Consider the following 23,425-nt stretch of genomic DNA (forward strand, 5'->3'; position numbering starts at 1 on the left):
GCAACTCTACTTTCAATTCTTTCAACTCAGCTAGGGCCATTCTGTAAGGTGCTCTAGACACTGGCTCCGTTCCTGGTGCTAGTTCTATGACGAACTCAATCTCTCTATGTGGTGGCAACCCTGACAAATCTTCTGGAAACACATCCAGGAATTCACAGACCAATCTGGTCTCACTGGCATGACCTGAGTGGTGTCAACCACACTGGCTAAGAATCCAATGCAACCCCCTTGCAGTATATCTCTAGCCCTCAATATAGAAATCAAAGGTATGCGAGGTCCATGCACAGTACAAACAAACACAAAAGGATTCTCACCTTCAAGCTCAAAGGTGACCATCTTCTGTAGCACCCACATTATTTTGATATAATATAGCCAATAATCACATGATTGCATTGCATTACATATCATACAATATGTATAATTTGAGCATATGCATATTCTTATAAGTGTTTTCATGTATAAGTATAAAAGTTATGTATGTGATGTCTATATGTATGCTCAATATTATTAACCTTCTGGCGTTTGAGTTGTCTTTTATGGGTGTTTGATGTGCTCAAGATATAAGAAAGGATAAAAAAATATGGACAAGGCATGAAATTAAGTGAGATATAGAAGGCAAAAGATGTTAAGTGGTGAAAAATAGTACAATGTCGATTACTAGTATTTCGGGGTAAAATTGAGTATTAGTGGATTTTCCAAATATAATTTAGGTATGATTAAGGTCTAATTGATGAAGTAAAAATGGTTTTAGAACCATTAGATCAATTCTTGATGGGAGGTATACATAATTAGTGGTATTGATGCAAAGTCAAAACGAGCTTAACATAAGTGCGCTACGCTCGATCGAGTAAGCATAACTATTGGGTATGAACTCATATGGACTTAAGATTTGGTGTGAGTGTTTCACACATAAGGATAATAGGCCTAGCAGATAATTAAGTCGAAATTATTGAAGTGATAAGGTTTTCATAAGTCAAAAGGTGAAATGATGAGGTGAAAGGTGTCAAATTTTGATACAATAAGGCCAAATCATTGAAAATAAAGAATTTTCATCAACCTTATCACTTTGCACGACCAAGACTCTGAAAAACAGAGAGAAAAAGAAAACCAAAAACCATTTCTTGGCTGGTTTGAAGAGATTCTAAGGAGATCCAAGTGAAATCAAAGCCAAAGAAGTGGATTAAGCTTAGTTTTGGTCTTTTTATGGTAAGTTCTTGTACTTGGAAGTTAAACCATGTTTTTGAATTTTTCTGAGAGCTTATCTATGGTGTTTTATCTTTTTTAAGATATTTCTTGGTGGTTTCCAAGTGGTTTGAGGTTTAGAAAAGCTTGAAGAGATTGTTTTCGCCGAAAAGTTGCTTGGTAAGTGAAATTTTGTGTTTTATGAGGTTTTTGGGGTTCTTGGAGTACAAGCTGATTTTTGGTTATTTTATTGAGTTTATAAGAGGGTAGATATGTTTATAAATGTTTGAATAGACGTGGAAACTCATTTAATTTGGGTGATGATCTTGGAAATTAGAATTTTATCAAAATCGGTATATTATAACTTTGTGATGAATTATGTTGGTAATTGGAATATATGGTTATGGAAGGTTATTTGATGTTGATTACTGATTGATTTTGATATTTGGGGATAGCTAAAATTAAAGGGAAACTCTGTCAAAATTTCTCTAAGTGTCTAAGATAAATCTAACGCTCGATCTAGGTGGTTTAAGACATTTTAGGCATGATTTGGATATGAAAGTTTATATGATGTTTTATGGGTATTTTTAAATGATAGTTCAATGTCTTACTGCCATCATTATGAAGAGAAATTCATGCCATTGTCAGGATAAGCACATCAACACCTAAGACACCACTTGTTACACGGTGAAATATATTTTGGGCAAGTACTCAACTGCAACACAAGAATTATATGTTATGTGAAAGTATGCATTATATGAATATTTTGTGAGTAAGTGGTATTAACATACATTGACACTTCATCATAAATCTGTATGCATGGCATAATAGTGATATGGTGAATTATTGTATGATATAAGACCATGCATGATATTATGATGATTAATTATATGATGCCTTAGCAAGTTTTATGCAACATAAAAGCAAGTTGTAATAAGAAGTTTAAGTTTAGTGCCACTGTTTTGAAAAGGAAAATTAAAGTGTTAATAAGTGTAAACGGAGGCCTATAGTAGGCTTATAGTGGCAGCCCAATAATTTGGGCTAGGTTTTAGTGAACCAATTATATTGTTTGCCATGTTTCCGTTTTTATTTATCCTCTATATGAGTTATTGTTATATGTATTGACACCATAGTGTGTGGCCGCCTTAACTCTTGAGCCCGATGGGGCAACGATGGAATAAGGTTTTTAATGCGCCCTACTGTGGTGATGGCTAGTCGGAGGAGAACCCATGGGATTTTATATTATATGAGTAACAAGCCCTGCATGCATTGACCAATTCAAACAGTGTGCACAATATTAGGGCCCAAAATTTAAAAAGAAGTTGTGTATGTCCTTTGACATTGAGTAATCATTAGCATTACATACATTACTTTGCTTACTGAGCTTTAGGCTCACAGTTGTCTTGTGTTGCAGGTAGAGAAAGAAATGAGTGAATGACATAAGGAGAACTGAAGCATGATCTTGACCTTGATTTGTACATATGAACATATCGACCTCTTGTGGGTTATTTCAGTTTATCAGTGTGTATGTTTGTAATAAAGTGTGGATTTATGTTTTGAAAACAAATTGGGTTATTTAATACTTATGTATAATATGTTTGAGACACACTTTATGTTTATTGTAAATAATTTGAAATAAGTTTTCAAAAAAAAAAATCCAAACTTCCGTTGAAAGTAATTATGATATAGTTTTAAAACGTAACACCTCAAATATGGTTTTAAATAAAATAAGTGAGGGTGTTACATCTTCCTTCTGCAATCAATGGCTGCCCCATACTTTACTAACCAATCCATACCCAATATCATGTCGAAGTCAGTCATAACTAACTCTATCAAGTCCACTGACAACTCTCTGCCCTCCACTGTCACTGGCAAAGATCTGACCCATCTCCTGGATACCACTAATTCCCCAGTGGGTAACAAAGTTCCAAACCCCACAACATAAAAATCACAGGGTCTACACAGTCTATCATTAATTCTACTAGCAATAAAAGAATGTGTAGCACCAGAATCAATCAATACATTATAAGGGGTTCCAGCACTAAGAAGCTGACCTGTAACTACTGAGGGAGAAGCCTCAGCTTCTGCTTGCGTCAACGCGAACACTCGAGTTAGGGCCGAGCTGTCCGCTTTCCTGGGTTCTTCCTTTCTTGCTTTAGGGAAATCCTTCTTAAGATGACCCACTGCTCCACATGAAAAGTAGGCCCTTGCTCTACACTCTCCCAAATGACGCCTCTTGTATCTAGGGCATTCAGGATAAGACTTCTAGGCTTCATTACCACCTGGACGACCCATTGAAATACCACGGGGCCGCCAATCAGGACCTGGAACTAGGAAGGTGTCAGGAACCTTCCTCTTCTGATCACTGGGGCCTCCACCCCTACCAGAACCCACAAAAGGAGAACCTGTCCTCCTGAACTCCTTTCTGGCTGCACTATCTCTCCAGATCTTGTTCTATGCACTCTTAGCTGTGAGTGCCTTTTCAAACACTTATGCATAGGTAGTAACCCCAGCCACAGTGGTAATATGAACATCACGGGCTAATCTAGGCTATAGCCCCTGGAGAAATCCCTCCTGGTCCCATTAGTGGGCACTAGCTCCATGGCAAACTTTTCCAAACGATCAGACTTCAAGGAATACTCAGTCACTAACAAACCTCCCTGAAGTAACATGATGAACTCTTCAACTTTTTCCGCCCTGATGGAATCATTATAGTATTTCTCGTTGAACAGAGTCTGAAACTCTTCCCAACTCAGGGCATTGACGTTTCTGGTCTGGGATATAATCTCCCACCAAACTCGGGCATCCTCCCGAAACATATACATGGCACAAGCCACCCTCTCATTACCAGTCACCCTCATGAAGTCCAGGATGGTGGTAATCGTGCTCATCCACTGCTCATCCTTGGCAGAATCTACACTACCTTCAAAAATTGGAGGTTGCTGCTTTCTGAACCTTTCATAGAGAGGCTCCCATTTATTACCAACCTCTGGCAGCTGCTCAGTTGCTGGCACCGATACAGGAATTGCCTCAGATACACTAGCCACTGCAGGAGCATGTTGTTGTCTCAGGAGGTGGAGTTCTTCTCCCTGCCTCAACACTGTAGCTTGCAGATCGTTAAATAACTGCTGCCAGTTTGCAGGAGCTGGCTGTGGAATCTGTCCCTGGTCATTCTCTTGACCCTGATTATTATTATTCTGGCCTTGATCACTCTGGCCAGCTGATGTATCTGTCTATCCTGGATTCATTCTTACCAACTTATACCTTGCTGAAACAATAGTCAATACGGCCAGTCAGGCAGTGATAACTAAACCTCTTGCCACCTTACGGTCTGTGGATGCCAAAAATCCACCAAGAAAAAAATCCCAAGTACATGGTTAAAATACAAGGCTAAAGGTCACTTAGTCAGATTATCAGACTCAGACTGTAATGCCCCAAATTTCCTAATAAGGTTTAGGACCTTGATTAGGAGGCCGGGAGGGCCATAAATGATTTATTATGATATCTAATGATTATATGCATGTTTATGTGAATTATATTATTATATGATGGTGAATGCATGCATATGGGCTCATATTTATAATGCAAGGGCATTTTGGTAATTTGGCCACAGTGGGCGTAAATGTATATTTTGGGTGCATGGTTGAGATTAATTAATATAGCCACATTATAGGGTGGATTGGTTCGAGCTTTTCGACATGAGACGATCATGAGATGTAAGTGTTCGGTCTAGTCATAACGGGTTTAAGTTCGGGGCTCGGGGTGAGTCTCGGGGTGAATTTATTGATTAGAGCATTACTGGGAATTAAAGGGTAATGGGATGTGATTTATTGGTAATTGAAAATATGGAGATTAGTGGGAATTGGGAAGCGTTAATTATGATTAACGGGATAAGCAGAAAGTACCAATTTTACCCTTGAAATGGTTTTAGAGGCTTTTCATGGCTTAAGGGTATTTTGGTCATTTAGGGTTTTGGATATATATGACATGAAGGCTGTAGAAAATACAGAGATAAAACAGAGGTTATCCTCTTCCCTTCCCATACACTACCTTCCCTTCATCCTTCTTTGGTGTTCTTGAGGCCATCATGAGGTTTTGAGCTAGGAAATCAAAGGTGGCAGCTAGGGGACTTGTTTCACTCATTAAAGGGGATTCAAAACCGTGTTTAAGGTGAGTTCCAGTTGTGAATTTACTGGTGTACTATGTTTTTCTTATAGTTTTCAGCTCTAGAATTTGATGTGGGAAGTTGGAATCAAGGGGAGTTTTTGGTGTGTGTGTGATTGGGTTTTGGTGAGGAGGTGATGTAGGTGAGGTTTAGGGGTTGAATTGGATGTTTTGGTAAGGTTTGGGATGTGTTTGGAAGGTTGGTTTCAAGAGGAATCGCAAGAATGGAGTTTCAGTGCAGCTGCTAGTCTGAAGCTGGCGCCCCAGCGCCAGCCTTAGCGCCCCAGCGCTACTCAGGGCAGAGAGCAGCCCTCTCTGTTTCTGGGACAGCGCCCCAGTGCTGGTGGGTGGCGCCTAGGCGCTAGGCCAGTTTCAGGAGGTGTTGATTTTAGGGTTCGGGATGGTTTTTAAGGCTCGGGGGTTGGTTCCTTTGCTCTTTTTGAGTAGTTTGAGAGTCCCGAGAGTGGGGGATTGGTCCCGGGAGTGTGGTTTAGTTTGTAAACCATTCATTGATTTGTTTTGTTAATAGTTTCTAATTGGTTATGACTAGGTGACCGCTAAAGGACTAAAAGTTGATCGTTCTCAAAGGTCGTTTCTTTTATTAGTTCTTGCTCAAACCCGAGGTAAGAAAACTGCACCCCGTATGTGACATGCATGGCTATGATTGATGCATGTTGGATGTTTAAATGTAAACATTGATAGCATAGTGAATGCTTGGTGATCTTGCCCAATTGCATATGATTATTATTGAGGCATGCTGGATAATTAAGTGTGATGCATGTGATGCACGAGAAACATGTGATTAGGGCATGCCATGAGTGATCAATATGAGATTGGCCAGAGCTTGAGTCTCTGAATTTGTGCATGATCATGATTATGCTGGCAACTATTTAGTAAGCATGCTGAATGCCCTATTCTTGGATAACTGGCATATGATACATAATGATAGCATTGCTTACTTGTGCATGCAACTCACTAATTAGTCAGATTTGGCAAAGGTGCTAGTATCAATTGTGAAGCTGTGACTTATTAGTCAGGTTCTGATAAACGAGTTTTAGGCTCGTTTATGGTCCTAGTTTTTAGGTTATTTGTCATTAGTTAGGATTATATTATTTCGGAATTATGCTCGTTTGTTCTTGTTTCAGGGTGATTAATGTTAAGTGATACAAATAATGAAAAGGAGCAAAAGTGGAATAAATTTGGGACAAATTTGTGAATTTTGATGGTTCTGTAAGTAGCGCTACAGCGCCACTAAGGGAGCGCCATAGCGCTAGGAAGAAACTTTGAAGAAGCTCGGTTCTGACTTCAGCGCTACAGCGCTGCAACATGAGCGCTACAGCGCTTGGACGCAGTTTTCAGGAGGTGGTTTCTGACTTTAGCGCTACAGCGCTACCATAAGAGCTACAGCACTGGTGCCCAGATTTTCCCCATTTCAGTATAGCGCTACAATGACAGCGCTGGGTTGCGATTTTTCACCAATTTAATCACTTCTAGATGGGCAATTGGGTCTTTTCCACGGGAGAATGGAGAGGGGTTTTTAAAGAAGCATAGTGTGCGACTGAGAGGGAATTGACCTAAGGAGACGGCTGAAGGCACATGATAGAGGATTGCGAGCGGATTTGAAGAATTCATCACAGTTTTCTTCTTTTCTACTTTGAATTTCTGTATTCTGGATGCTTTTAATTTCTTCTATGATTATTATGGATTTAATCATGAACTAAACTATTAGCCTAGGGTTTTAATGGATTCTCCTGAACCTTTATTTTAAATTGATGCAAGTTTTATGATTTCAATTTTATCTTGTGATTTATTCAATTTGATTCTAATGTTTGTGAATGATTGATCACCATTAACATGAAATATATGATTTTGATTCGAAATCTGAAAAGTGAGAATTGAATATGCTGTAATTGAATAAACATAGATTTCATATTAGGACGAGAGTACCTGTGTGATCTGTGTAGTTTTAGGGTTGTTAATCTTAATGCCTATCTTATGTTTATTTATCACAGAGATGTAGAAAATTTGCATAAGATTGAGACTTATATATCCTAATACGAATATAAGTTATTATTGTTGACCTGCTATCACAAGAGAAGAATTGAATAGTAAGATTTGTGTTAAGGAAAATTAAAGAGGATGGTTGATGAAATTAATTGCCCTAGTTTTTAATCCATTGAATTTTCGTAACGTTATTTATTTTCAGTTATTGAAGTTAGTTTTAGATTTTTGTTTTACAATTTTAGTAAATTCTTGTGACTCAATTATTGTTAGCCAAATAGAAATAGGAATTAAGTTTGGATACTTAGTATACAGTCCTCGTGGGAACGATCTCACTTACTCTTTATTACTTGTTACGATTACGTGCACTTGCGTATCGATTTTACACAACAAGTTTTTGGCGCCGCTGCCGGGGACTGTTTTTACTAATATCAAGAAAGTAATTATTTTTCTAATTTGGTTACCTTTCTTTCTTACCATTCTCATTCTGGTTTTCTGTGCACTTTGTGATTTCAGGTACTCATATAGTTTATGCGACGACAGGGGTCTGAGTCAAGGGTGCCTGTTGATCCGGAAATTGAGAAAACCTGTAGAAGAAATCGGAAACAGAAAAGGGTAGAAAAAATGGCTCAGAATAGAGGTAACGGAGGGGTCGACAACATTGCCCATGGTAACGATGAGAATAGAAATGCTGGGATAGCAGCGGATAATGTTGGAGGAATAGGAGTTGCACCAGTTCAGCAACCAATGCAAAGAAGTTTGCGGGACTATGTGTTACCTACTGTAACGGGGGCACAGTCGTGCATTAGACCTCCAACGGTTGAGGCTAATAATTTTGAAATTAAGCCTGCTATTTTGCAAATGGTACAATCATCAGTTCAGTTTGGGGGATTGCCAACGGAAGACCCAAACTTACATCTGGCTAATTTCCTAGAGCTCTGCGCCACATTCAAGATGAACGGAGTGACAAACGATGCAGTGAGGTTGAGACTTTTCCCGTTTTCATTGAGGGACCGAGCAAAGAGTTGGCTTATTTCTCTGGAAGCCAATTCTATCACAACATGGGAGGAGCTAACTCAGAAATTTTTAGCAAAATTTTTCCCACCATCGCTGTCTGCACGGTATAGAGGTGAAATCAATAATTTTCACCAAAAAGATGGTGAATCGTTGTATGATGCGTGGGAGAGGTTTAAGGAGCTGTTGAGAAAATGTCCCCATCATGGAATCGAAAAATGGATGCTAGTCCATATTTTTTACAATGGATTGTGTGGTACTACTCGCACAATCATAGATGCAGCGTCTGGAGGAGCGTTCATGAGTAAAGGCGCTAACCAAGCTTATGATCTGTTGGAGGAAATGGCCATGAATAACTATCAATGGCCATCAGAAAGAGAAACCAATAAGAAGGTGGCTGGAGTGCATGAATTGGATGCCATTTCAATGTTGTCAGCTCAAGTGGCAACATTAACTAAACAGTTACAGCAAAATAACATTCATGCTCAAGCTCCAGTGATGCAAATGCAGATAATTTGTGAGTTATGTGGGGGGCCTCATTTATTTGAACAATGCACGAATAGGGATTTTAACAATATGCCTATGGAGCAAGTGCAAGAAATAGGGAACTTCCCAAGACCTTCCAACAACCCATATTCCATGAATTACAATCCAGGGTGGCGGAATCACCCAAAATTTTCGTGGACAACTGGGCAGGGCAGTCAGCAATAGTTTCAACAGAATCAACTGCAGTATCCTCGACCTCCTCCTGGGTTTTATCAGCAGCAACCAGTAAGACCTGCACAGCAACAGATGCAAGCAAAGCAAGACGGTCAGGCCGATGTGTTGACTCAGTTTATGACTGAAACGAGATCATCAATTCGGAGCTTGGAAACACAAATTGGACAGTTGGCTACGCTTATGGCAAACCGAGCTCAAGGGAACTTGCCAAGCACTACTAAGGTGAATCCCAAGGGGAATCCTAACGAACAGTGTCAGGCGATTACTTTGAGGAGTGGAACAATGTTGGGGGGAACAAATGTGGAAAAGAGCGTCGAGCAGAAGCAAGATCAACAGGCACCCACTGAAGAGGACAAGAAGACTTGTGAAGAGAAGGTTAAAGAGATTCCTCCAGCAAGAGAAGTGGTACCTCCGGTGTCTATAGATCATCACAGAAAAATTCCATATCCACAGAGACTCCAAAAGAACCGTCTTGACAAGCAGTTTGCAAAATTCTTAGAGGTATTCAAGAGGCTGCATATCAACATCCCCTTCGCAGAAGCATTAGAGCAGATGCCCAGTTACGTTAAATTTATGAAAGATATTTTATCAAAGAAGAGAAAGATGGAGGATTACGAAACTGTGGCATTGACCGAAGAGTGCAGTGCTATTTTGCAGAGGAAGCTTCCACAGAATTTGAGAGATCCTGGAAGTTTCACAATCCCATGCACAATTGGTAACTTTGAGTGTAAACATGCACTATGTGATTTGGGAGCCAGCATAAATCTCATGCCTCTATCGGTATTCAAAAGACTTGGTTTGGGTGAGGCAAAGCCAACAACTGTTACACTACAGTTGGCCGATAGATCACTGGCTCATCCGAGGGGGATTATTGAAGATGTGCTAGTGAAGGTCGACAAATTCATTTTCCCTGCAGATTTTATTGTGCTAGACATGGAGGAGGATGCAAATGTCCCAATTATTCTTGGGCGACCGTTCCTAGCAAAAGGACAAGCTCTAATAGATGTGCAAAAGGGAGAGCTGAAACTCAGAGTTGAGGGGGACGAGGTGGTGTTTAGTGTCTTCAAAGCAATGACGTACCCGATGGCTAGTGACAGTTGCTACAGTGTGGATGTGATAGATAAGGCAGTTTTGAAAAGAAGGGTCAGTAGTGATTCTTTAGAGGCAGTGTTGACTGGTGGGGAAGAAGATGAAGATGATGAAGAGATGAAAGAATATGTAAAATGGATTAACTCTTACCACCCGTATACGAAGAAATTTGAAGAGTTGGCAGAGGCCACCGATCGACCATTAACTTCCATTCAGCAGCCACCGAAATTGGAATTAAAGGCTCTTCCTGAGCATTTGTGTTATGCGTTCTTAGGGGAGAATGAGACCTTGCCAGTAATTGTTTCAGCTGATCTCTCAAAAACTGAATTGGAGAAATTGTTGAGGGTTTTACGAGATCATAAAATGGCCATTGGATGGACATTGGCGGATATTAGAGGAATAAGTCCTTCAACAGTAATGCATCGAATCTTAGTGGAGGCAGAAACCAAGCCATCTATAGAGGCTCAAAGGAGGCTCAATCCAGGTATGAAGGATGTTGTACTTGAGCAGATTTTGAAATGGTTGGACGTCGGGGTGATTTATCCAATTTCTGATAGTGCTTGGGTGAGTCCAGTGCAGGTGGTGCCAAAGAAAGGTGGAATAACAGTAGTCAAGAATGAAAATAACGAGTTAATTCCAACTCGAACAGTGACCGGGTGGCGCATATGCATCGACTATCGTAAGTTGAATAAGGCTACACGAAAAGATCACTTCCCACTTCCTTTTGTTGACCAGATGTTGGATAGGTTGGCAGGAAATAAGTACTATTGTTTTTTAGATGGTTACTCAGGTTATCATCAAATTGCCATCGTGCCAGAGGACCAAGAGAAAACGACATTTACATGTCCTTATGGCACGCTCGCTTTCAGGAGAATGCCATTCGGATTATGTAATGCACCCGCAACATTCCAACGGTGCATGATGGCTATATTTTCAGATATGGTGGAAAGGAGCATTGAGATTTTCATGGATGATTTTTCGGTCTTTGGCTCTTCCTTTGATCTGTGTTTGGGTAATCTGAAAAATGTATTAAATCGGTGTGAAAAAGCAAATTTGGTGTTAAACTGGGAAAAATGCCACTTCATGGTTAAGGAGGGAATAGTACTTGGGCACAGAACATCTAGTAAAGGTATTGAGGTGGATCGAGCCAAAATCTCAGTAATAGAAAATCTTCCCCCACCAGTGTCAGTAAAAGGCGTACGAAGTTTTCTTGGGCATGCTGGATTTTACAGAAGATTTATCAAAGATTTTTCAAAAATTGCCAAGCCTCTTTCGACCTTGTTAATGAATGGAGTGAAGTTCGATTTTAATGAAGATTGTTTGAAAGCTTTCAGAATGTTAAAGGAGAAGTTGATTTCTGCACCGATTGTTGCTGCACCAAATTGGGACCTTCCATTCGAATTGATGTGTGATGCCAGTGACTATGCGGTTGGGGCTGTCTTGGGTCAGAGAATTGATAGGGTCTTTTATACAATTTATTATGCAAGCAGAACAATGAATGAAGCTCAATTGAACTATGCCACCACTGAAAAGGAGTTGCTTGCAATAGTATTTGCAGTTGATAAGTTTAGACCTTATCTCGTTGGAAATAAGGTAATAGTGTACACTGATCATTCGGCCATAAAGTACCTCATGACAAAGAAGGATGCAAAGCCTCAATTGATACGGTGGATACTGTTATTACAAGAGTTTGATATTGAGATCCGAGATAAAAAAGGAACAGAGAATTCGGTAGCAGATCATTTATCAAGGTTGGAGGTTGAAGAGTCACCGAGTAATAAAGAAGTACAGATAGATGACAGTTTTCCCGATGAGCAATTGTTTGCTATCAAAGAAGAGGTGAGTGTCCCGTGGTATGCTGATTATGTGAATTTCTTGGCGGCCAACATAGTTCCTCCGGAGATGTCTAGACAACAACTTAAAAAGTTTTATTCTGAAGTAAAACACTATTATTGGGAAGAACCGATTCTCTACAAACATTGTGCCGATCAGATCATTCGTCGTTGTGTGCCTGAAGAGGAAATGTGTTCCATATTGTCTCACTGTCACACGTTGCAATGTGGAGGGCATTTTGGGGGGAATAGGACAGCAGCCAAGGTACTTCAATCGGGATTCTTTTGGCCTAGTCTTTTTAAAGACGCTCATAATTTTGTCAAGGCATGTGATCGTTGCCAACGCACTGGTAACATCACAAGGAGGAATGAAATGCCTTTAACCGGAATTTTGGAAGTGGAACTTTTCGATGTCTGGGGAATTGACTTCATGGGACCTTTTCCGTCGTCATATAACAATCTTTATATATTGCTAGCTGTCGATTACGTATCTAAGTGGGTTGAAGCAGCAGCAACACCAGCTAATGACGGTAAAACGGTTCTCAATTTCCTTCAGAAATATATTTTTACTCGGTTTGGAACTCCTAGAGCTATAGTCAGTGATGAAGGGAGCCATTTCTGCAATAAGCAATTTGATGCATTGTTGTCTAAATACGGTGTAAGACATCGAACTGCTTTGCCCTATCACCCTCAAAGCAATGGCCAAGCAGAAATCTCAAATAGGGAAGTGAAGAGTATTTTAGAGAAAACAGTGCAAAGCTCGAGGAAAGATTGGTCCAAAAGACTTGATGATGCATTATGGGCGTATAGGACAGCTTTCAAAACTCCGATTGGTATGTCGCCATATAGATTGGTTTTCGGTAAGGCGTGCCATTTACCAGTTGAGTTAGAACACCGAGCATATTGGGCAATGCAGAAGAAAAACATGGACATGACTGTCGCAGGAGAAAAGAGAATGTTGCAATTGAATGAGTTAGAGGAATTCCGGAATGAGGCCTATGAAAATGTGAAAATCTACAAGGAACGAACTAAAGCATGGCATGATAAGAATCTTGTACAAAAGGAATTTCACCCGGGGCAGCAGGTGTTATTATTTAATTCAAGATTAAAGCTCTTCCCAGGAAAATTGAAGTCTAGATGGTCTGGGCCGTATACAATTGTGAAAGTATTTCCATATGGCGCAGTAGAAGTTTGCAGCGAGAAGAACGGAACTTTTAAAGTGAATGGGCAGAGACTTAAGCCGTACTTGGGAGGTCCCTATGATCAAGCCAAGTCGGTAATCTTCTTGCGTCCTCAGTGATGAGGACTCGAGCGTCCGGCTAAATGACGTTAACGACAACGCCCTTGAGAGGCATCTCAAGCTTATGTTGCGTATTTTTAATTTTTATGTAATTATTTTTAGTTTTAGTTGAACAATTTTATTTTGATGTTATTTTGATGTGTTTCTGTAATTAGAACCGTGAAAATCGTGAAAAAAAAAATTAAAAATGTGGTGAAGGAGGTGCCATAGCGCTACAGCGCTATACTTTCAGCGCTATGGCGCTATTCTCAGGGAAGGACCCATTTTTCGCTGGTTTTACAGCGCTACAGCGCTGTTAAACCATCGCTATAGCGCTGGTTCCAGAAGACAGAGCCCCAATTCGCGTATAAGCGCTACAGCGCTACCTGTATAGCGCTATAGCGCTCGGCCCAGAATTTTCTTTAAAAAATCAGAAAGGTGCGATTTTCTTCCTCATTTCCTCAACCTTCTTCTTCTTCAATCCTATTTTCTTATTCCCATCTTCTCCATAACCTCCATAGCTTTTCCATTGCAGCCCTTTTCCCAGAAATTTCTTCACACACCCTCCATCTTTCCTTCATTTCTCCCCTTATTTCCTTCTTTCTTCCCTTTCTTTCCAACCTATTTTTGCCCCAAAAATCTGTTTTGAAACCCTAGAACTCCATTGATCTAATTTCGTGCAAAAGGGGGAAATTCTGAAGGGGGTGTTCATAATCAAGCATAAGGGAATCTATTGCAATGGTTTGGTAAGTGGTTTTCTTCCCTTTCCTCCTCCGATTTGTTTTGTTGTGGTATTTGGGATTGGCTGGCTTTGATTGATTGAAGAGGGTGGATCATTGTTGTTGTTTGGGTGTGGGGATTTTAGTGATTTGTTTAAAAGATTGAATATTGTCACTGTTGGTGGAGAGGAAAAGGGTCCATTGATAGGGGAGGTGCTGTAAAAATCTTTGTCTTGTGGTGTGGTGAAAATATAGATAATGGCACCCAAGAGTAGAGCGGGTCGAAATAAGGACAAGGGAAAGGGGCAAGCTTCTGCGTCTCAACCAAGGGAAGACAGTTCTGAGCATGAGTATGATGAGACTCGGTTTATCAATTTCAAGGCTCAGGAACGGTATGAGAAATTTGTTAGGAAGCCTTTGATTCCCGAGCGGGAAGTGGAATTTCAATCTGAACCGTTTGCTCATCCGATTTTTGAACGGGTTAGGGCGAATCTCATGAATAGGAAATGGGGCGATTTTGTAACTAGACTGGCACAGGCTAATGTGTCGTTGGTGTATGAGTTTTATGCCAACTTACGAGATAAACACAATGACACAGTCTTCGTTCGAGGGAAACGTGTGGCGTTCACAGCTGAAGCGATTAATAAGGTGTTCAAAGCCCCGCATATAAAGCAGGAGGAGGAGGAATATGCCCAGTTCTTAAATGGTTCTATAGATTTTGAGGCTGTGGCTGATAAACTGTGCTTTGAAGGCGCTCCTTGGAATTTATCTGGCAGCCTCCCTAAAAGTATAGCCTCATGCCAGCTTAACATGGAGGCACGATTTTGGGCGTTCTTTGTGTGTACTCGATTTATGCCAGTTAGTCATGTGTCAGATATGACTAAAGATCGAGCCTTATTGATGTACGCACTGATGCAGGGCATGAGTGTTAATCCGGGTATTTGGATAAAGGCCAACATCAATTTCATTGAAAAAGGGCACACTACTGGAGGTTTAGCCCATGGTTCAGTCATCACGATGTTGTGCTGTAAGGCTGGTGTCCCAGAGTTTGTTACGGATATCTATCATTCGCTGCAGCTACCATTATCCATTAATTTGATGAACGACTATCCTGAGCCTTCTTTATATGTGCCGCAAGCAAGGAAAAAGGGAAAGCGTCGTGTGGAAGCTGTTATGGAGGAGGAAGATGAACCAGTTTTATTGGGTGGCGGTAGCAATTCAGGCTTGCAGCAAGTTAATGAGAAGTTGGATTATCTAATCCAACAGAATCAATATGTGGTTCAGCAGCAGCATATGATGAATCAGTACTTGGGCCAGCGGTATGATTATGAAGTGAGTCATGTGGCTCAATTAAACAGTTTGGTGAGTCGCTGGTCGCTAGATGATTCGGATCGCACTTATTTTGCTCCACCTCCACCTTATCCACCGTACTCTCCGTTTTACCCTCCGCCTCCACCTCCGTCCTTTGCTGGTTTTCCTGCACCTGAACCTCCGCAATCTCAGCCTTTCGAAGGTCCTTCATTCCATCCACCACCACCGCCATACTGATGTGGCTGGTCAGGTAAGCTCTCTTCCTCTGTTTTTATTTTTTTAGTTACATTGGGGACAATGTGCATCTTTAGTTTGGGGGGGGGGGGGGGGGGGGGGGGGGGGGCTTATTCTGTTTTTATTTTTTTATTTTTGGCGTTGTTTAGTAATTGTTAAACCATCATTCTTGTCTGTAGTTGCTTTGTCTTTGCTCGTGAAAAGGAAATTGAATTCAACTGTGTGCTTGGTTCAATTGTTTTAGAGTTGAATTTATAAAGTTTTGTGGGAAATTTTTAATATGTTTTGAAAAGACAACATTTTGGATTGCATTATATGTGTTTGACTAGGGTTGGTGGTATGACAATTTGAATTCGATAGAACTTGCATTGTTTGGCCTTTGAGGCGAAATCCTTGATGACATGTGTTTAGAAAAGTGATTTAGGCAATTTTATTAGATCGATTGTGCCTTTCAAGCCAACCTTTATTTAATTATCCTTAGTCACCCTTTTTGAGCCTTAAACTTGGTTTTTATTCTTGATTATACTATTTAAGCCTAAATTTCCTAACGTCATTATTTTGTTTTCCTTTTCCTTTGTTATCATAAGCATATAATCTATGGGAAAGAAGAATGAAAAATAGTAGGGAATGTAGTATGATTGTACCAAAAGAAGAGAGAGAGAAGTCTTCGAGAAAATATAAAAAATAAAAAATAAAAAAAAAAGAGAATCTCTTTGTCACACTCCTCGATTATCCTTTAGTTTGGGGGAGTGTGATTCAGAAAAAAAAAACAAAGAAAAAAATATATATATATATATATATAAGAAAATGAAAAGTGTTGTAATCTCTCTCTCTAATTTTATAAAAGGGTGATTTTTGGTGTGGTAAAGAAAAATTTGGTTGGTTTTAAGGTTTTATGCTTATGGTAACGATTGAGCTTAAATGACAATTTTATCTACCCCTGCCTAAGCCTAGCTATAACCTGTGAAAGTCCTTTTGATTTCAAAACACGTGTTATTGACATTAGTGGAGAAGGTAAAGTGATGCAAGCGTATTGAAAATTTGGTTTGTGGAATTGTCTGGAAGGAGTTGAGCATATATGATAGAGTCCAAATGTTGCGGTCATTTTCATGATATATTTTTTATTTCCCTAATTGAATTCTACAAATTGGACTTTAAGGCAATTGAGCTGAAATTCTGGTTATTGTTATTGCAATAGAGATTTCATGAGTTTGGCAAAGTAGTATAGATAGTAATGATGGTTTAATGTGTTTGTTTCGTTTTGTCAGTTTAACTTAGGATTTACTCGAGGGCGAGTAAAGATTTAGTTTGGGGGAGTTTGATAAACGAGTTTCAGGCTCGTTTATGGTCCTAGTTTTTAGGCTATTTGTCATTAGTTAGGATTATATTATTTCGGAATTATGCTCGTTTGTTCTTGTTTCCGGGTGATTAATGTTAAGTGATACAAATAATGAAAAGGAGCAAAAGTGGAATAAATTTGGGACAAATTTGTGAATTTTGATGGCTCTGTAAGTAGCGCTACAGCGCCACTAAGGGAGCGCCATAGCGCTAGGAAGAAACTTTGAAGAAGCTCGGTTCTGACTTCAGCGCTACAGCGCTGCAACATGAGCGCTACAGCGCTTGGACGCAGTTTTCAGGAGGTGGTTTCTGACTTTAGCGCTACAGCGCTACCATAAGAGCTACAGCACTGGTGCCCAGATTTTCCCCATTTCAGTATAGCGCTACAATGACAGCGCTGGGTTGCGATTTTTCACCAATTTAATCACTTCTAGATGGGCAATTGGGTCTTTTCCACGGGAGAATGGAGAGGGGTTTTTAAAGAAGCATAGTGTGCGACTGAGAGGGAATTGACCTAAGGAGACGGCTGAAGGCACATGATAGAGGATTGCGAGCGGATTTGAAGAATTCATCACAGTTTTCTTCTTTTCTACTTTGAATTTCTGTATTCTGGATGCTTTTAATTTCTTCTATGATTATTATGGATTTAATCATGAACTAAACTATTAGCCTAGGGTTTTAATGGATTCTCCTGAACCTTTATTTTAAATTGATGCAAGTTTTATGATTTCAATTTTATCTTGTGATTTATTCAATTTGATTCTAATGTTTGTGAATGATTGATCACCATTAACATGAAATATATGATTTTGATTCGAAATCTGAAAAGTGAGAATTGAATATGCTGTAATTGAATAAACATAGATTTCATATTAGGACGAGAGTACCTGTGTGATCTGTGTAGTTTTAGGGTTGTTAATCTTAATGCCTATCTTATGTTTATTTATCACAGAGATGTAGAAAATTTGCATAAGATTGAGACTTATATATCCTAATACGAATATAAGTTATTATTGTTGACCTGCTATCACAAGAGAAGAATTGAATAGTAAGATTTGTGTTAAGGAAAATTAAAGAGGATGGTTGATGAAATTAATTGCCCTAGTTTTTAATCCATTGAATTTTCGTAACGTTATTTATTTTCAGTTATTGAAGTTAGTTTTAGATTTTTGTTTTACAATTTTAGTAAATTCTTGTGACTCAATTATTGTTAGCCAAATAGAAATAGGAATTAAGTTTGGATACTTAGTATACAGTCCTCGTGGGAACGATCTCACTTACTCTTTATTACTTGTTACGATTACGTGCACTTGCGTATCGATTTTACACAACAAGTTCGGCAATGGTACTGGGCACTGGTCACGTTGCACTGACTCGTTAGTCAGAATTGGCAAAGGTGTTAGTATCAGCTGTGAAGCTGTGACTTATTAGTCAAGTTCGGCGGTGATACTGGACACTGGTCACATAGCGCTGACTGATTAGTCAGAACGGTTTTAGCGTGGTTCACGCAAGCCAACGGAGATTAGATCTAATCGACCATCAGCATTGAATGACTCAAGGAGCATTAATGCTAGACCGACCTCGAGGGTCGATGAATGAAATAAGTGCTTGGAGGCTAGTGGCTTACCTAGCAGCCACTCTCCCTCTTGAATCATATGATGTTCACTCATTGGTTTGGAAGCTTTATGCTCCGTGTGATTATAATGATAATCATTTGATAATGCTTATGTATAGTGTTATGTTTTCTTGCTGGGCTTCGGCTCACGGGTGCTGTGTGGTGTAGGTAAAGGCAAGAGGAAGCTAGACCACCCTTGAGTTGGAGGGCTTAAGTGATGACGTGTACATATGCAGCTGCTCGTCCGTCACGGCCGAGATTTAAAGTGGAACTAGGGTTGAACCATGTTTTGCCGCTTAGAACGGCCTGTTGTAAATATTTTCTGTAATAAACTCTGAAATTTATATTTTCGGGATCCCAATGTATATATTAAACGTTCTAGTGAAACGTTACGTCTTAACTAAAATGTTTAATCCCTAAACCGCTAATCATACTTAGATCACGATTTTGGCCAAATGACTCGATTAGCGAGTTTAGCACTGTTTACAAGGCACACCATAACGGTCCCAGGAGTCGGGGCGTTACACAGACCTATAAGTCTTGTGAAACTGGGAGATTGTCCCAAGGGAAGCATCACCTTGTGAGCCGTGAAGTATGGCCTTGCTAGGCTAAGAGGCCAAGCTACGCGTCACAAGAGGGCAGGTGCACAAGGGCCTCGTGGCAAGGGCCTCGCTCCATGCACCCCTCGGCCACGCACCAAGGGCCTCGCGCCTTACACATCCGAAGCCTTGCACCAACCTATAGCCTCGCATAGCGAGACCAAGTGCTTTACACCTCGCACACCAGGAGGACTCGCGCGCGCATAGCCTCACGGCATAACCAGGGGCTCGCGCCAAGGGCTATGCGTCATGGCCTCGCTCCAAGAGACCCGCGCACCCACAGCCTCGCGACACCACCAGGGCCTTGCAGCCGTGGCCTCGCGCCTCATGCTCCTACAGCCTCGCGCCTCATGCAGCCACGACCTCGCGCCTCATGCTCCTATGGCCTCGCGCCTCATGCAGCCACGGTCTCACGCCTCACGCAGCCACGACCCTCGCCTCACCTAGGTGCCGTCTCGCACGCCTAGGGGCCTCGCCTCGCATGACCACCCATCACAAGGATTGCTGGGGGTGTCTCAACGAAGGCATCACGAGACACCTCTCGGCTCATTTTCATGGAGCCATCCAGCAAGGTCCATAACTTCCAAACACCTTAGAATAATGTATAAGGGTACATTGGAGGTGCCTCGTAGCGATTCACACCAAGTTAGACGGAGTACGGACGCTGAGCCCCTGTCAGACAAGTAGTGGTTGTACAAGTGAAGTACTTGCTACGGTCCACACCAGACAACCTCTGACACTCGTACTCAGTAGGTAGTGGAGACGTCCCCACGGATTCTGACCATGTACTGGAGCCGACACCACTACCCCTGAAACCACTCTCCTGCTAATGTATTCATGTACCATCTGGTCTCCTGGACCACCATGTATCAGGGGCCATTAGAGCCCACTATAAAAGTAATCTCACTTCCACTTGGAAGGGGGTTAAAAAATTCATTGTATGCAGAGGCTATTGAGAAATATACAAAGGCTTGCTCCATTGTTGATCTGTGCTTACTTTTCCTTAAAGTTTATCCTAAGTTCTTATATAAACATCACCTGACTTACCTTTGAGTTTTCCAATCTAATTTTGTTGATAAGATTTCACCGTCAACACAGTCCAAGAACAAGCAGATAATTATCATATTCCACAGTCATACAAATATACAAATAGATACATGATTATAGCATTTAGCACTTAGCATGTATCACATAATAGTTCCCAATCAGCAATACTAATGAGTATGTTCCAGCAATTTCAATACTATTTAGCACACGATTGCTGAAGATGCACTATTCAGGCCATAGGTTTAACATGGTGTCTCATGTAAACAGGTAAAGCATTTATACTATATTTAAGCAGTTATACATATAACTACATAAATAGTTACCAAACCATAAGTCGAGCTTGTCTTCAGTGGTGAGTGTACATGCCCAGCCAGTCTACAGGAACCCTAACCTTGGCACGCTCTGATACCAAGTTATAACGCCCTGGTTACCCCAAGACCGTTACAGTGAACGTTGAACCGTGAATTTAACTCGCTACCCGAGTTCTTTGGTTAAAAATGTGCTTCTAGGTGTTGTTAACAAGTTAAGGTGGAAAACCAATCAAAAGGAAAGGATATATTTCATTTAAAACATAAAATTGTTCATGGGCCCATAAAAACATTTACAAGTTATTTACAACTTAAAATGGTCAATACAGTTTAAATTTACAACTCGCCGACCTAAGCGGCAAAAATAGGGTAAACCCCCTAGTTCCCCTGAGAACTTCTTGGTCGTGGTGGTCAAACAGCCGCATATGTACACATCACCACCTAAGCTCTCCACTCAAGGCTGGGTGAGCTTTTCTTTCCCTTTACTTGCACCACAAAGCACCCATGAGCCAAAGCCCAGCAAGAAAACACAATATTGCACGAATATAATATCAACAATGATCATAATAATCATTCAGGACTTTCATTCCAAAATAGAGGAGTGACAATTGTAAAAGTCACTAAGGTGGATTCCGTTCCCATTAGCCATGTGACGATATGATCACCTGGGCTATACAAATAAGTGATCCTTTCACTAGCTTAAACAGGATAGGTGTTTAATGAACTAGTCACCAACATAACCTACTGTGTGACCATAGAGTCACAACCATGGGATTCCGCTCCCTAGCCATGTGACAAACATACCTAGGCCTTAAGCCCTGGCTCTGAGTAACTAGTCTTAGACTAGTCAAGCGTTTATAATTTTCATCGACCTTAGGGTCGGTCCAACATTAATGCTCCTAGAGTCATTCAACGCTGATATCGATTATATCTAATCTTTTATCAGCTCTGCATTCATGACGCTTATGTCGTTCCTGACTCCCAGGTCAATAATACGCGACCAGTGCCGATTCTGAATAGTCACTGCCATACAGAAGTAAGCAAGATTTGCTAAGCATTTAATATGCAATCAACGTCCACATTTAACACACTCAACATGCCTCAATAATAACCACGCATGTCATATATAGGGTGCAGTTTTCTTACCCTTAGTTCGAGCAAGAAATAGAACAAGAACGACCCCTGAGAACGATCGACCTTTTGATTCCTTAGCGGTTACCTAATCATAACCAATTATAACCTCCATTAATGAAAATCAACAATAATAGGATCTTAACCCAAACCCCACTCTCGGGACCCCGAAATGTACCCACACGGTGAGTAAATTCGATCTCGGGCCTTAAGGATTGAAACCCCGAGCCCCTAGTGCCACTCACTAGTGCCCTAGTGCCACTCACTAGCGCCCTAGTGCCACTCACTAGCGCCCCAGTGCTCATCTCAAAACCAAAACTGCCCAAGCACCCCTGGGTAGCGTTGTAGCGCCCCCTTGTGGGCGTTATGGCGCTACACCCAGCCAGAAGTACTCTTGAACTTCTCCCCTTCAACTCCTCCATTTCCAACTTGATTCCAATGCTTGCAAACATCAAATTAAGTGCCAAATGAACCCAAAAACCATCCCCACATGTCCTAGGCTTCACAACCCCAAGAACCCTAACCAAAGCCTCCAATCAAATCCATTCAACCTACCTAGAAATCCCAGCTGAAAACCAACACAAAAACAGAGCAAACCAATGATTTAATGGCTAGAATCTTACCTCAAGCTCAGATTATGATGCTCTTCAATGGAGGAACGCAGTCCCAAGCCATCAAGACTTACTCCCCAAGCTTGAACCCTCAAGAACAGCCCAAAAATCACAAAGAAAATAGGTATGGGAGAAAGTTTTCTATGCTCTATTTTTTTCCAACCTTCAATGGCTTTAAACATATCACATGGTGAAAAGACCCGTTTGCCCGTAGGTCACTTAAAGCTTTCTAAAGACTCCCAAGGGTAAAATCATCATTTTCCACCTATTTCGTTAATCATAATTAACACTCTCCAATTCCCGTTATTCTCAATATTCTCAATTACCAATAATTCACATCTCGTTACCCTTTAATTCCTGGCAACGCTCAAATCTCCAAATTACCCCGAGACTCGCCCCAGGCCCCGAACTTAATCCTGTTATGACTAAACCGCTAATTTTCACTCAAAGATCATCTTAAGCCGAATGGCTCGAACAAATCCACATTATAATGTGGTCTCAACAATATGTCACCAACATGCATACAAATATACAATTACGCCCTCAACGGGTCAAATTACCAAAATACCTCTGAAATGAAATGTGGACCCACATGCGTGCATTTAACATTATATTATAATATAATTCACATAAACACGCATATAATCATTTAATGGCATAATAAAACAATTATGGCCCTCCCGGCCTGCTAATCCAGCCATTAAACCGCATTAGGGATTTCGGGGCATTACACAACTACTCTCTTTAAGTGGCCTCTCAACCGATTCATTAATAACTCTCCATATTACATTATAGACATGGAATGTGGGAGTTTGAGGACTTGAGCATACAGTTGAGTCAACTTTAATTGACTCCTAAAAAAGAAATAAATATGTATAACCAATACTTCATTACAAACAATAAAACAAGGGGAAAAAACCAATTGCTTAAACAAATAAAAGGAAAGAAAAACTTACTTTATCAGTACTAACAAATTGTGAAGCAATCTGAACAGAATGCTCCAAATCAGCCCCCAACTCCTCACCAATATCAACATTTTGGTAACCCCCAGAAGAATGGTCATAAAAAAAATCCTAAAAATACAAAAACCAGCAATTTTTACAAAAATTAGAACCAAATTAGACATAATAAAAGAAAACACACAAACAATAGTAACCAGTTACCTTAGAAGAAGCCTTAGCATGTATAGGATCTTCAAACTCTCCACCAACATTATCATTACTAGCAGCCA

The 23,425-nt window shown here is 40.5% G+C and overlaps 2 protein-coding genes and 1 non-coding gene across 3 annotated transcripts; 2 read left to right on the forward strand and 1 right to left on the reverse strand.

Moving 5' to 3' along the window:
* The first annotated feature begins 7,878 nt into the window (after nt 1-7,878).
* LOC133815322 (uncharacterized) lies at nt 7,879-9,072 on the forward strand. Its single transcript, XM_062248176.1, has one exon. It carries the CDS (start codon nt 7,879-7,881, stop codon nt 9,070-9,072), a length of 1,194 nt encoding a protein of 397 aa, XP_062104160.1.
* LOC133820604 (small nucleolar RNA R71) lies at nt 8,468-8,573 on the reverse strand. The gene has a single exon (XR_009887010.1). It is a non-coding gene; the product is annotated as a small nucleolar RNA R71 (small nucleolar RNA).
* An 81-nt stretch (nt 9,073-9,153) lies between the features above and the next one.
* On the forward strand, nt 9,154-11,063 carry LOC133815323 (uncharacterized). The gene is made up of 2 exons (XM_062248177.1): nt 9,154-10,916; nt 10,961-11,063. Exons 1-2 carry the CDS (start codon nt 9,154-9,156, stop codon nt 11,061-11,063), a joined length of 1,866 nt encoding a protein of 621 aa, XP_062104161.1.
* Nucleotides 11,064-23,425: the final 12,362 nt, after the last annotated feature.

This window comes from Humulus lupulus, chromosome 2, assembly GCF_963169125.1.
Source record: "Humulus lupulus chromosome 2, drHumLupu1.1, whole genome shotgun sequence".
Lineage (NCBI taxonomy): Eukaryota > Viridiplantae > Streptophyta > Magnoliopsida > Rosales > Cannabaceae > Humulus > Humulus lupulus.